The 14291-nt window shown below is 44.5% G+C and overlaps 1 protein-coding gene across 2 annotated transcripts in view; it reads left to right on the forward strand.

The window, feature by feature from the left end:
* Nucleotides 1-330: 330 nt before the first annotated feature.
* The window catches only part of RBPJ (recombination signal binding protein for immunoglobulin kappa J region), a 222708-nt gene continuing 208747 nt past the window's right edge, over nt 331-14291 (forward strand). The window contains exon 1 of one of the 2 annotated variants that reach the window (XM_055326384.1): nt 331-451. Coding sequence is in view for 1 of the 2 variants with exons in the window: in XM_055326380.1 (XP_055182355.1) it covers nt 384-451 (68 nt within the window). In the remaining variant the exon portion in view is untranslated. The remainder of the gene's footprint in view (nt 452-14291) is intronic. The other variant, XM_055326380.1, reaches the window with a different exon arrangement.

The following is a 14291-nucleotide window of genomic DNA, read 5'->3' on the forward strand; positions in this document are numbered from 1 at the left end:
TTCCCCCCTTTGGCAATTTACTCCCAGGCTGCTCTTCTATTAAAAAAACAAAAAACAAAAACAAAAACAAAAAAACAAAAAAACAAAAAACAGGCCTCAGATCTCAGGAGCAGCTAAGGAAAAACAAGAAAGAAGAAAGATTATTTCTTGTTTGTTTCTATAGATAGCATCTATAGTCAAAGCACTTCTGAACCCTCCACTCTTCAAAAAAAAAAAAAAAGAGAGAGAGAGAGAGAGAGAGAGAAAAGCCTGTGTCTGCACTTTTCCCCCCTCGAGAGAATGCTGGCTTTCTTCTTCATTTTGACACTTTCACTTCCCATGCTACAAGGTGAAGTGACCATCAGACTCGGGGTGCAAGTGGCTATCTCTTGCCACGGTGCTTCATGACTTTGGAGCCTCCAAAAAGAACCCGTGTCAAGATGATTGGACCGCTCTACCCAGCATTGCCAAGGTGAGTGCTTCCTCCAGCAGAATATGTCACGTTGCCCATAGAAATATTTAATATGCTCTAGCTGGTGATCTATGAATAAGTATATTGCTCTTTGCCACTTGCACCTCAAGGTGTAATGAGCTAAGCATCCCCTCTGCTGTCTCACTCCACCCAACAGTGCCCTGGTCACATTGCCTACTCTGCTGAGGCCTTAGATTGCTCAGCAGAAGACTGAGGCAGGTTTCAAAAGCTGAGGTTTCTACCCCACTAACCAGACCCTCTCCCTCCCTTAGGGCCAGCAGCACTACTTCTTCCTCGGGCTCTTTTCCCACTGCCCTATGTTTTCCTGCCTCCTTGGTTTCTCCCTACTTACTTTTGCAGAGAAACACGGGAGTTTTCTGCAATCAAAAACATGTATGTGCCCATGTTCCCTCTAGGCATTTTAAATTTTAGCCTTTTCCTTTCTAATAACCCCTTCCAGAAAGGTCGGTAGGGGATGCTCACCAAGTTAGTTGCTTATTGAAAGCAGGCCACTCTCACCACAATGCTGGGCTCTGCTGGGAACAGCCCATGACATATCTGCTATTCTCAAAACTTGCAATCTAGCTGGGAGACAAGCAGGACTTATTCATGCATTCGTATGGACTTTCAGCACACAATTAATGAGTGCCTACTGTATGTGGGGTATTTGGAAAACAATCAAGTGATTTCTAAAGTCTGAGCTCTGGCTCCCAAGGCAGGAAGTGGGGAATGGAGTTTATGACAGAGTCACAAATCCACACGTATCACAAGCAGTGCCTGCAAATTTTTATTCTCTTCTTATTCATGCATTCATCTGACAGATATGTACTGAGTGTTTTTATAAACATAGAAGAATATCTCAGACACGTCTGTGTGTTTTCCAAAAGCATTTGGACGCAGTTGTGACCGATGAAATATAAATCCACCTCAAAGTTTTACTGAATTTGGAATGTCCTTTTCTCACTGAGTATTTTCAGAGTCTGGATGCCAGAAATTCATTCTCATCATGGAACTGCACAATAGGAGTTAATACTTTTTAAAATGTGCTCTTATACTGGAAAATATGGGAATGTCTGCAAGAGAAGGTTAACAGTGGGTACTTAACCGTACCCGTAGGTGTGGGTTTTGTAGGATGCTAGCCAGGAGTGTACGGGCAAAGAAACCAGGGAGATGTGGCGGGGAAGCCCAGGAGGCACCAACACTGTATTAGAGCAACCCTCACCGGTTTTTTTTTTTTTTTTTTTGTCTGTGGCACGGAGACCACATTACTTTAAAATATGCACATATTCTCTCTCTTTGAAAATGATTTAGTGACAAGTTATTTGGTACAATTAGCATATATTATATATCATAGCTAATAAATAAATCCAGAACATCTAAATCTCCACCTCAGTGACCAACCCTGATTAGTTAGCTCATTTTTATACAATGTGGGTTTTCCAAAAGCAAAATGTACTATAATGGTCTGTGTTCATTGTTCTTTAATACTTTTCCACATGCTTTCCCTATACATGGTTGGAGCATCACCAAAATGATGAGATGCGGACAGAGCAGGAATCATTACTCTTACTTTATAGACAGGCAAGGGTTAGCTAGCTAAAATTGTCAGGAAAGTGGATTATGAAGAAATGTAAAATGATCCCAGGACATAGAATCTGGAATTTGGGAAAGAAGAGGTAAGCCATCATATGAGTTCTAAGGAGATCATGCTGGTGTTAAACGTCAATCTCTTAAAATGGAAGAAGAGACACGTTAAGAAGAGCCTAGAAAAAAGGTAACAGCAGATATTTTTGAAAAAATGGAAAATAAAATATAGAAAAGACAGTCCAACCAGCAGAGTGAGGCATGGTGGGGAAAATTGAGGTTCGAGTTGGCTGAATGGGATTCAACCCACTAGTACTTCTGTTAACTGTATTTTCATGGGACAATGATTCATGTGGCCTAAAAAGGTCCAAAAGATTAAACTATATTCGGTCTCATTTCAGGGGATGCATATTTAAGTGAAAGGCAGCACTGTCAAAAACATGAGTTTGGGTTTGAATTTTGCTTTCAGCACACGTTAGCCATCGGGCCACTACTTAATCTCTCCAAACTTCCGTTTTTTGCTGTTGTTGTTGTTGTGGTTGTTGTTGTTGCTGTTTTTATCTCTAAACTGAGTCTGATAATACTTCCCTTGCATAGTTGCTTCAAAGACTCGAGATGTTGTATGCAAAGCACCTAGTAAAGTACCAGGGACATTGCAGAAACTCAAGCAGGGAGAGTCGGTATGTTGGGTGGCGGTGCTGGGTTTAATTTATATGTGTTCTCATGGCTTCAGTACTAGACTTGGAGTCAACAGAATGCAAGCTTTGGGTCCTGACTCTTCCATTTAATAACCCTAAGATGAGATGTTATTACAGGTATTTAGGTTTATCCACCCTGAATCTCTTTTCTGATATAAAAATGAGTAGAATTGCCCTTCCGGTTTTCAGTTCAAGGTTCAAATGAAATGGTGCATGTGAAACAGCTCTTAAATATAAATGTCATATAAAAATAGTATATCACTGCCCCTGGGTCTTTAAAAACTAATTACCTATGTTAAAACAGATGCATCACTGTATATGTAACAAACGTATCGCTGTAATAAGAATACAGGGTAGACGTCTCTCCAAGCTTCAGAAGTCCTAGTAACAACAACAAAAGCCCCTCAAATTCTAAGAAACGTTTTAGTTAGCATGGAGGAAATTGTTCAATTTTCAGGGTAAGGACACATTTGAACGGGTTTACAAGCGTCGTGATGGACTGGCCATCTCTAGGCTGACATCAGGAAGGATGAACAGCCTTTCTGTCCCGAGTTTATCCGCGAATCAGAGTCCTTAGCTCAGGAGGGACCAGAGATAGTGCCGCCCACCCACCTGCTTTGACCCTAAGAAGTGAAGTCACTCAATCACAAGGACACCCATGGAGAGGATCTCCAGGGGCCGGCTTGCCCCCTGCCTCTACCTTAGGCTTCTGGCTCCCTGTTTTCTGTGACTACACCGTTACTTCTGTTCAAATGCAATTCCCCCGTGGTTTTCAAATCTGCATCTGATAAATGGGAAGGACTGGAGAGCAAACCCAGGGTTGTCTGCTAATCTGCGGGACAAAAACCACCCTGGGATGTTTCCGTGTAGGGCCGGAGGGCAGCCAGAGGCTGGAACTCAGCATCTCAAAGTTCCTCCCATCCTCTTGCATTTATGATATCATCCAGGAAACATTTAAACAACCTAGAGGGAACGAAATGTCTTGCCAGGTGGTGGCTTGTGATATATACAGACGGCCCCTGACTCACAAAGAAAAGACTACAGAGGGCCCATACATACAAACAGCTGCTGCCATCCGCCTGGCCCCCACCACCTTGCAGCTGCCATGGGCTGTGTGAAAAAATTAAAAAAGAAAGAAAGGGGATAGAAAAAAAAAAAAAACTTGGACCACTTGCAGATTCGGTACATTCAGAGGCAGAAGCAAGGAAGAAGCTGTGGAATCAGGACTCACTTAAGGGAATGGACTCCCCAGATGAGTTTTCAGTCACGGGTGATGCTGCTGCAGCCTCCCTCTCTCTTTGCCCTGAAAAATCTCTTCCCAAGAATGACTGCCCTCTTGCATCCAGAAGACCTTGGCAATGTAGGATTTTGCCTCCAGGCCTTTTGGGAAGAAGGAAGGCAGGAATAAAGAATAATTTACCATTAGAAACTCTTTCAAAAAAGCCACTCCCCCTCTTTAATGGTTAATAATAAGAATTCTTACTTCTTGGGGTTGACGTGAAGACCAAGTGAGTCGATGGAGAAGTTCTTACAACTATGCCCAATATGTGCTGATATGACAATGATAAGTGTCATAAAAGTGTTGGCTCCCTGTAAAACTACAATTATTCCCAGTTTGCAGGTGAGAGAACTGAGGCTTAGAGAAGTTAAATTATGCTACCGAGGCCATAGAATGTAGAGGTGGAAGCAGGATTCAAATCTAGGTCGGCCTCCAAATCCTATAATCTTAACTACTAGCATTGGGCAATCATTCACACAGTAGCAAGAATTCACTCAAGGGCATTGTTTTCTGCTGAAAATCAACTTAGTTCAGCTGCACTCAGGAAACAGGAATTTTGGCCAGGGGAGAGGGGTGGGTGGCAAGTAGGATATTTGGGGAAAGAGTGGAAGACCTGATGGAGAGACCACAGCTGAGTATTGAGTAGGGAGCCTGGAGATGGTGGCACCCAAGGATGGGAGAGGTTTAAAAAAAAAGGGGGGGGGCAATTTAGGAGGAGTCAAAGATGAATTCTGACCCATGTGAAATTTCATCTCGATCTGACTCAGGAAAGGGGGAGGAAGATTTCTCTCTTTTTCCCCACCTACCACCTCTGGGCCCACCCACGGCTCCAAATTCCTTATTGGTACTCTTGGTAGACTACAAGAAAGTCTAAATAAACTTCTGCGGGCTGGTTGGAAACATAATGCTTCCCCTCCCATTTGTCATGCGTTTCTTTTGGGAAATGTGTGCTGAGTTCCAAACAAATGACTTGTCATTTAATACAACGTGTGTACACTTCCCATCTGCCTGGGCCGGGCACTGTGCTGGGTGCTGGGAATAGCAAAGGAGCCACCAGGCAAGGTGCGAGGCCCTGAGCAGGAGCCCCGTGGGGGGAGAGCGGGGTAAGCAGCTAAGAGACAACGTGCTGAGTGCAACGGGAGAGGTGTACACAAAGTGCCTTGCAACCCAGAGGAGGGGGACGGGGAAATTGCCTTTAAATCAACTTCTGGAATCCCAACCCCTCTGCAAGTTAGGAACCGCATGCAATGCATTAGAAGTTACTGGAAGGACATACTTACCATTTAGTACTGAATGAACTCATTCTTCGACAGGACTATTGCCTGCTTCTTTTTCCTGGCAAGTGGTAGTATCAATATCTGTGTTTTTTTGTCAGAGGTGAGGGACAGAAGTGATTGCATGGACTCGGAACTCGGACTGCTCTGGTTTGAATCTGACTCTCACTTAACTAGTCACATGACCTTTGCCTCCGTAGGTCTTGGGGGTTTTTTATCTGTAAAATGGGGCCCCTGAGAATACCTTCTTCATAGAGGGGATAAGTGAGCTAATGCATGCAAAGCCCAGTGCCCAAGATGGAGAAAACATCTCACCCAAACTTGGCTGCTACTACCTGGGTGATAGATATCAACTGGCTTCAAATAACTCCACAAAATAGAGCTCTGTTTCCGGAAGATCGTTTTAAGGGATACACAGATGAGCATGTTCCCATTTTGGGGGGGATGATTTATTTACTGATTTGAGAGAGAAAGAGTGGGCAGTGAGGGGCAGAGAGAGAGAACCTTCACACCGACTCCATGCTGAGCGCAGAGCCTGATGCAGGGCTCAATCTCACGACCTCAAGATCACGACCTGAGCCTGAACCAGAGCCTGACGCTTAACCGACTATGAGCTGACACGTTGTGTTTCGGCGACAGACAGACAGGCAGGCAGGCAGCCGAGCCTGACGCTTATCCTACTATGACACTCAGGCCGCCCCTAGTACATTTACATTTTAATAGCATATATTTGGGGATCCCTGGGTGGCGCAGCGGTTTGGCACCTGCCTTTGGCTCAGGGCACGATCCTGGAGACCCCAGATCAAATCCAACGTCGGGCTCCCTGCATGGAGCCTGCTTCTCCCTCTGCCTGTGTCTCTGCCTCTCTCTCTCTCTCTCTGTGTGACTATCATTAAAAAAAAAAAAATAGCATATATTTGTCTTCCCACATTACAGGGGGGGCATACATAGAACCCATCAAACTCACATTTTAAAGATAACATTCATAGGATTAATAAAAAAATCTTAAAAATTTTTAGTCAAACTACAAGAAAATAAGTTAGGAAATAATAGTCAGATGTTACGTCTTGTCTTCCAGAATAAAAGTACCAAGCTGACCAGGAGACTTAAATCGAGGCTAGGGCAGCAGACAGACATTTCACTTTAAAGTTTTCTTCTTCTTTTCTTCCCCCTACCTCATCCTTTTTATTTATTTATTTATTTATTTATTTATTTATTTATTTATTTATTTTTTGCACTGGGCATGGCTTGAATTCATTTTAGTTTTCTTAATATCAAATATGTATATGAAAGCACCTATTAAAATGTTCTCTAGATGTTTAAAAAAAAAAGAAAAAGGGATACAGGGAAAAAACAGAACAGATTAAGAAACGCAGCAAGTGATGGTCTCCCTTTCCGTGTTTTCTCACTTTAATGAAATTCAAAACTTTCATCTAGGACTCTGGGGAAAAGCACCATTTTCTAATGCCCTAACTAAAGGGAGAGTGCATCTGAATAGCAGAAAAGAATGCCTTCTGCATGCCCGCGCTTTGTTGGCCCCAATTTCAATCCTGGTGGAAAAATCCCTGAAGCCTACAACAGCTGAGCTTTTCGCCTGGAATTCAGATGATCAGAAAAGGAAAATTATACCCTGAGGTTCTGGGGGCCACTGGAGCAGCTTGTGACGCCACCTGCCGCTTCCACCCCACGAGCTGGGGGAGCTTAAGCTCAAGGGGATTCAGGTTTGGGGGAGGCTGTGGCAAGGAGACCTAAGAGATGAGGACAGGTCTGTGTCAGCTCATTCGCTGGGTTTCCCCCAAGTTGCAGTAAGGTCTCCGGGGCACCCAGTCACCTCAACCCCTCCTTTGTAAAAATTACGCCCAGGAAAGTCCCTCTGTCGACCACAACAGTTGGCCTTTGAAGTCTATGGAATGGTCATGTCTGGACGGGGTTTCCCTGGGGTCAGTATCCCCATCCTGGCTTCTCCTGGCCCTGCACCGTCACCTCCGTTGGCAGCCTTGGAGAGAGCAGAGTGTGTCACAGGAACACCAAACCAAGGGACACTAGGTGCCAAGGTCTTTAAAGCCGTCTGTTAAGAAGAGTTTTGACTTCTTACCAGCCTACGCATCTCCTCTCTTACTCCTCCTATGGAGATGGCCTCCCCTCACCCAGCATCCTCCCCTGCCCTCCACCAACCTGGTCACACAGTTTTTCCTTCCCCCACTCTGCTCCTACTAGGAAAGGGGGAAGCAATTAATCCCCTTGTGGGTCTCACCTGGGAGAGCAGCAGGTACAGAGGAAAGAGTACTCACTGAACTGTGGGCAGTGGCTTTCAGATAGATGCCTTTTTTTTTCCTTCAGCTTCAAGAATAGGATTCTCAGGCACAATACAGGGCACCCAGTTCCACTGGGACAACTAATTTTTTCGTATGGGTATGTCCGAAGTACTTATGGTAAATACTGATCCTCAATGCTATCTGTTGTTTGTCTGACATTCCAGATAAACAACTAATTTTTCAGTAGGAGTATGCCCAAAGCACTTACATACTGATGCTCAACATCATTTATTGTTTATCTGACATTCCCATGCAACTGGACGTCTATATTTTCATTCGCTGAATCCAGCAACCTTACCCAAGAACAACCTCATGAGGCTGGCATTATTTTAGAGATGGGCAAACGAGGTCTGGGAGGGATTAAGCGACCTGGCAGGAGCCACAGTGCTTGCAGGCGACAGAGTAGAGATGAAATTGTCAGCCCAAACCCACTGATTTCAGGACTGACGCTACTTCCACGATACTGCACAGGGTTCTGAGCCTTAAACCAAAGGCCTAGATGGGATGCTGATGGAGGAAAATGAGACATTCTCTAAGCAGTATGGGGAGAATCTTGGATGCCTTGTTCAACGTGTATAGAGGATCATTCAATAAACACCGGGTGGCTGTAATTGAACTGAATTGTTGCCACGTTTGGGAGCTAAAAGACTCCGCTCCTTTCCTTTCCTATAAACACTCTTAAGAAAGGTCTTGTCTCTCTGTCTCCCAGCTCTAGTCCACCTTCAACATGACCCTTCAGCTCTTGCAGAGAGCACTTCACCCCGTGTGTTTAGGCAGTGGTAGATGAGGTCATGGAGCACAGCTCCAAAAGAAGCTTCGAGTCATGTTACATCCATTTAACACATGGAGGAAACCCACAGGACTGAAGGAATTGGCTGGCCCAAGGAATAAACCAGTCCTCGTTCAGCTGGACAACCTTCAAGGCTCAGTGTGTGTAGCTTAGTCACCTTGCTTGAACCAGGCTGCCTCACCAGAACTTGAAAACTTCGATGTACACTTCAGTTGGTGTTGTTTTAGGGGAGCGGGGAGCCTGTGGGGATCAAGAGAGGGAAGGGACATCTTGCTAGAACTCTTTCCCACCTGAAGATGAGATCAATCATTTAGAAACCCTCAGCCTGGTTTCCTTCATAAATCTATGAAGCTCTATGAATCCGCACACGGGAATCTGTTTGGAGCGCATGCAGCTCAAAGATGCCCACAAACCTCCAGGTCCCAAGGGAAATTGCTGTGGCTCCATACACAGGGGGACATCCTACCCTCCTCATCTTAAGTCCCAGCCTTTTCCTCCAAACCCTCACTAGAGAAGCCATGGGAGGATAGAGGGTAGGTAGTAAGAGCCAAGGAAAATGGCACTGAAAGAAAATGTGCACCCAAATCTGTCACCACCAGGAAAGTTGGCTGCCTCATAATCAGTTTAATATCTGATGATGAAAGCAATAAATTCTCATTGTGGGAAAAATTTGAAAGTGCTAAAAGTATAAAGAAACAAAAACTACCCATAATCCCCTCATGCTGAGATAGAACCTTCCCTAAAACTGCGGTGCATTTCCTGAGGATCTCTGTGCACGCAACCAACGTCATCGGCCTCACACTTCATCCATGACTCTGCCTTCCACTTTTCCTAACCTAACGAGTTCTAGAACTTCTCTCACATCATTAAAAACTCTCCAAAGAACCTGCACGACTTTGATGAACCTTTAACAGATACATTGAAGACAACCTGCTTTAGTTATTAATTATTCTTCCGCTGTTAAAGATTGAGTGTTGGCCACATTTTCCCTAATAGACATAACATAGCGGTGAGCGGCTCCTTCGCGTACATTCTCCTCAGACCCTTGGCACCTGTTTCCTTATGTCTAACATCTAATACAAAATGGCAGCCGATCTGACCCAAAGGTATGTGTCTTACCATGTTCTCTGCTTTGCCCTGCTCTGCAGAGGCCCTTACGTCTTCCAGCAACTGCACTAGTTGGAGAAACACTGGGGTCGATTATAGAGCGAGGACTGTCTAATCCCTTGTCAAGCGAAGGGGGCTCCTCACAGCGAAGAAGTTCCAATCCCACGTGGACTCAGGCCACAGTTTATAAGACAGAGACAGAGACAAAGAGAGACAGAGAGAAAGCCCCAGGAACCATTTTCAGAGAAACCACCCCACGATATAATGCCACTGAGCACATGACAATAAAAGTCCTCAGAACTGTGCCGCTTGGTATTTTCACAGAACCATTGCTTGCTGATTCAGTTAATGATAATGTTGGGTTCCAATTTTTTTTTCCAAAAGGGAGTCGTAAGTTTTCTCAACTTGGACGGGGCTGGCTTAAAAATAAACAAATAAGTTATATAAGTCCAAACTTTGGAGGATCAGGTTTTAGAAGCCAGAGCTCTGGTGTAGGATTAAAGGGGCCTGCTCGCATCTTGTGGTTGGGCCTCACGTGCAGCCTCCAGGGTGGAGCAACAGGAGAGCATGCCAGCTGTCCCTGAAATCCAGCTTCTAATTTGAGTACCAACACCCACCAGGAACTCACGCAGAGCGCACCCCATGTCGCAGTGCTTAGAAGACGGGGGAGAGAGACAAAAAAGCAAGTGCAACCACACTGGTAGATCGGGGCAGACTTCTTTTTCTTTACTCTCTCCAAATGTTAGAGCTTTTGAAAGCCTTAATGGTGTTATTCAAGAGCTGTCATCTTCCTCTTGACAGCTGGCCGCATTTTGGTGGGAAGTGAACCGATTACTTGAAAGCTTTTAAGACTCCTCCAGGAAGAAAGATGTCAGATTCCTCAAAGTTACCAGTGTGGATGGAGCCCCACTTTGGGTCCAGCTGGGGAAACTGTCGAGGGCCAGAAGCAGCCCCGGGCTCTTGGGGGGGGGGTTCAGAATCCTCCTTGCACTCCTAGAGCAATAAGAACATGTGAAATGGGGGCTTCTGGGTGGCTCTGCCGGTTAAGCATCTGCCTTCAGCTCAGGTCGTGATTCCGAGGTCCTGGGATCGAGCCCCGCGTCAGCTGATGGGAAAGGCTCCCTGCCCAGGGGGGAGCCTGCTTCTCCCTCTCCCACTCCCCTGCTTGTGCTCTCTCGCTCTCTATCTGTCAAATAAAATCTCAAAAAAAAAAAAAAAAAGAAGAAGAATATGTGAAATGTCACAAATAAGTGCACTCATTCAAGTATGTATGTATCCCTACTATGAAGAGCTTTATAAGTGGCAGGTACTGAGGACCCAAGGATAGAAGTTAAAGTAGAAGAGGCCCTGCCCTCGAATTGCTGATTCTAGTTGAGGAGATTTGTTCAGAAATAGCCAGAAAATGTCACACACCCATCCCACATGGCGATGTAGACCGGGGATCTACATGGGACAGGACAGCAAGGTAAAAGCAGGTCTCCATTCTAGCCAGTAACTAGCCTTCTGGAATGTAGGTCCAGTGTGGCGACAGCTTCAGATTTTCCAAAGCAGGAGAATGTGATTTTTCTGTAAAATATCTCAATTTCTTTTTAAGCTGGCTGAAATTTATTTTTTTTACGATTTTATTTATTTATTCATGACAGACACAGAGAGAAAGAGAGAGGCAGAGACATAGGCAGAGGAAGAAGCAAGCTCTGTGCAGGGAGCCTGACGTGGGACTCGATCCCGGGTCTCCAGGATCAGGCCCTGGGCCAAAGGCGGCGCTAAACCGCTTAGCCACCCGGGCTGCCCTGGCTGAAATTTATTTAACCCTATGCAAACTAAACAAAACAAACCTATAAGCTGGATCGCAAAAAGCCACCAGTGTGGACCTCTGATGCAGATGATATTTGTTAATATAGAAAAAATATCTACCCTCATGAAAAATGCATTTTACATAAACAGTATGTTTAATATGATCACATTTTTGTTCTAAAGCATGCATTTAACACTTAGAAAAACAAACAAACAAACAAAAAAACACATAGAAAAAAAGATGGAAGGTGTTAACAGTAGATCCCGGACAGCAGGGCTGTAAGTGATTTTTTTTCCCTTTTGTTTTTCTGTTTTTAGCAACATTTTTTATAATAAGCATGTGTTGCTTCAATACCCAGAATTTTCGGCAAAATCAAAATTTTTATGAAAACACCAAGTTCTGTTTTATTATGAAACAGATAAAATATTATGAAAGCTTTAAGAAATAAAAAAATTAAATGGGAATAAGAATTATTGAAACATGTTAAGGATAATAAATCTTGAGTAGTAAGAAAATAAATGGTACACATTGGACATTTACAGTGAGCTCTACAGGCATCGTTTCACATATTCTTCTCAACTTCTATGCAATGCTACTACTGTTATTCCCAAGCACAGGGGAGAGCATGAGGCTTGAAGAGGTTAAGTAACTTGCCCAAGGTCACACGGAGCTAGAATACAAAACCCAGGTCATCTGCGTCCAGAGGCTGTGCGTTCTCCTAGCCTTAAGTAGGAGATTACAGTAGGTCCCCCTTTTCCAAGGTTTCAGTTTCTGAGTTTTCAGTTAACTGTGGTCAACTGTGGTTGGGAGACAGAAGATCTTCCTTCTGATGAGTTATCAGAAGGTCAATAGTAACCTCTCGCCATGTCACAGCGTCTACACCTATCACTTCACAATGCCTCACTTCGGCTCATGGTGTAGGCATTTCATCCTCTCACATCATCAGGCGAAGAAGGATGCGTATCCTCAGGTATTTTGAGAGAGAAATGGAAACCACATTCATAAAACTTTTAATATAGTATAATGTTATAATTGCTCAGTTTTTTACAAAAGATCTTATTTATTCAATGGAGGGAGAGAGAACATAAGCAGAGGGAGTGACAGGCAGAGGCAGAGAGAGAAGCAGGCTCTTGGCTGAGCAGGGAGCCCGACACGGGGCTCGATCCCAGGACGCCAGGATCATGACCTGAGCTGAAGGCAGACGCTTAACCGACTGAGCCACCAGGCGCCCCATATAATTGCTCTATTTTATTATATATTGTTCGTCATCTCTCATGTGCCTAATCTATAAATTAAACTTTATCGTAGGTCTATATGTGTAGGAGAAGGATGGCATCTATAGGGTTTGGTTACTATCTCCGGTTTCAGGCATCCACTGGGGGTCTTGGACAGTATCCCCTGTGGATTAGGGGCAGTATTGTACTAGAAGCAAAGTGAATGAGGAAGGTCAAGGAGATGGTGGTCTTTGACCTGGGCCTTGAAGACCCAGTAGGAGTTCAACCCCTAGAGATAGAGAGGAAGCAATATCGCCAAAGGAATAACCATGATAGCAGGGGGCATGACAAGAACTTCTGATGACGTGAGGTAGGTGGGCTGGAGATAGTCACGAGAGCCACTGACACTTCCGGTACCAGAATGAGATCCGGTGCCATGGTGTTACTTAATTTGCTGGTGCCGCCATAACAAAATACCACAGACTGGGGGGCTTGAGCAACAGAAATTTATCGTCTCACAGTTCTGGAGGCTGGAAGCTCAGGATCAAAGCATTGGCAGGCTTGGTTTCTCCTGAGGCCTCTCCCCTTGGCTGGAAGATGTCACCTTTTCAGTGTGCCCTCCCATGACCCTTCCTCTGGAGTCTCGCCTTCCTCTTTTCATAAGGACATGGTCAGGTGGCACTAAAGCCCACCCTAATGGCCTTATTTAACTTGATTTCCTCTTTAAAGGCCCTGTCTCCAAACACAGGCAGATTCTGAGGTACCCAGGATTAGCACTTCAACACGTGAATTTGGCAGAGAACACAGACCGTAGACATGCTCTCATCTTTCCCTCCTCCCCATTTTCTTCATTACCAAACGGTCCCATCCCTGCTCTGGGACCCTCAAAATTTATCACTGGAAAAATGTGCTGTGAATCACCCACTATGATTTCTCTCCTGCTTCTCCTGGAGCCCTTGACGTTCAGACGGCCAGTCCGGGGTTGGCGCATGAGGTCACATGCAAAGAAGCACAGTCCAAATAGCCATTGGAGATTCTTTAAAATGTTGTAACCTCTGATTTGCATCTTTCAAAACAAAATTAAAGAGGACTTAAATCATAACCCTCTTGCAACCCCTTTAACCCTAATTCTCCCATTCTCGCTACAGCAACCTCCTTTCTTCCCTCTGTCCCCCTAGACTGCAAAGACGATCCTTTCCCCTCACCTCTTCCAAACTCCCGACTTTTTATTATTTAATAAAAATTATTTTTATTTTAAATAATTTAATAATTAAATATTATAAATAATAATTAAATATTATTTAATTCCTTTCTACGGGACAGGGGCCAGGGGGGAGTCAGGGCACAGGGTCATATTAATAATCATCTACCTCCGGGAGCCTGGGTGGCTCAGTTGGTTAAAACTCCAACTCTTGGGTTCAGCTCAGGTCATGATCTCAGGGTGGTGAGGTCGAGCCCTGCATGGGGCTCCGTGCTCAGCGGGGAGACCACTTGAGATTCTCTCTCTCTCTGTCTGCCTCTCCCCACTCTCTAAAATAAATAAATAAATCTTTTTAAAAAATCATATACCCCATCCCACGCTGCTATGTCTCTCTGATGCCACTAACACACTCCAGCATTGGCACAGCTCTTTGTAGACCAAAGCTTTTTTTTTTTTTTTTTCACCTCAGTTCTATCTCCAGCAACTCAGACAACTATAAGGCAATCTAATCTTTGGAGGGTCGGGGGAAGAATGAGGTTTTTGGAAATTTTTCTTACAAATTTAAGGCTGGCTAGTGGTGGAG

Source organism: Nyctereutes procyonoides, unplaced genomic scaffold (genome assembly GCF_905146905.1).
Source record: "Nyctereutes procyonoides isolate TBG_1078 unplaced genomic scaffold, NYPRO_anot_genome, whole genome shotgun sequence".
NCBI lineage: Eukaryota > Metazoa > Chordata > Mammalia > Carnivora > Canidae > Nyctereutes > Nyctereutes procyonoides.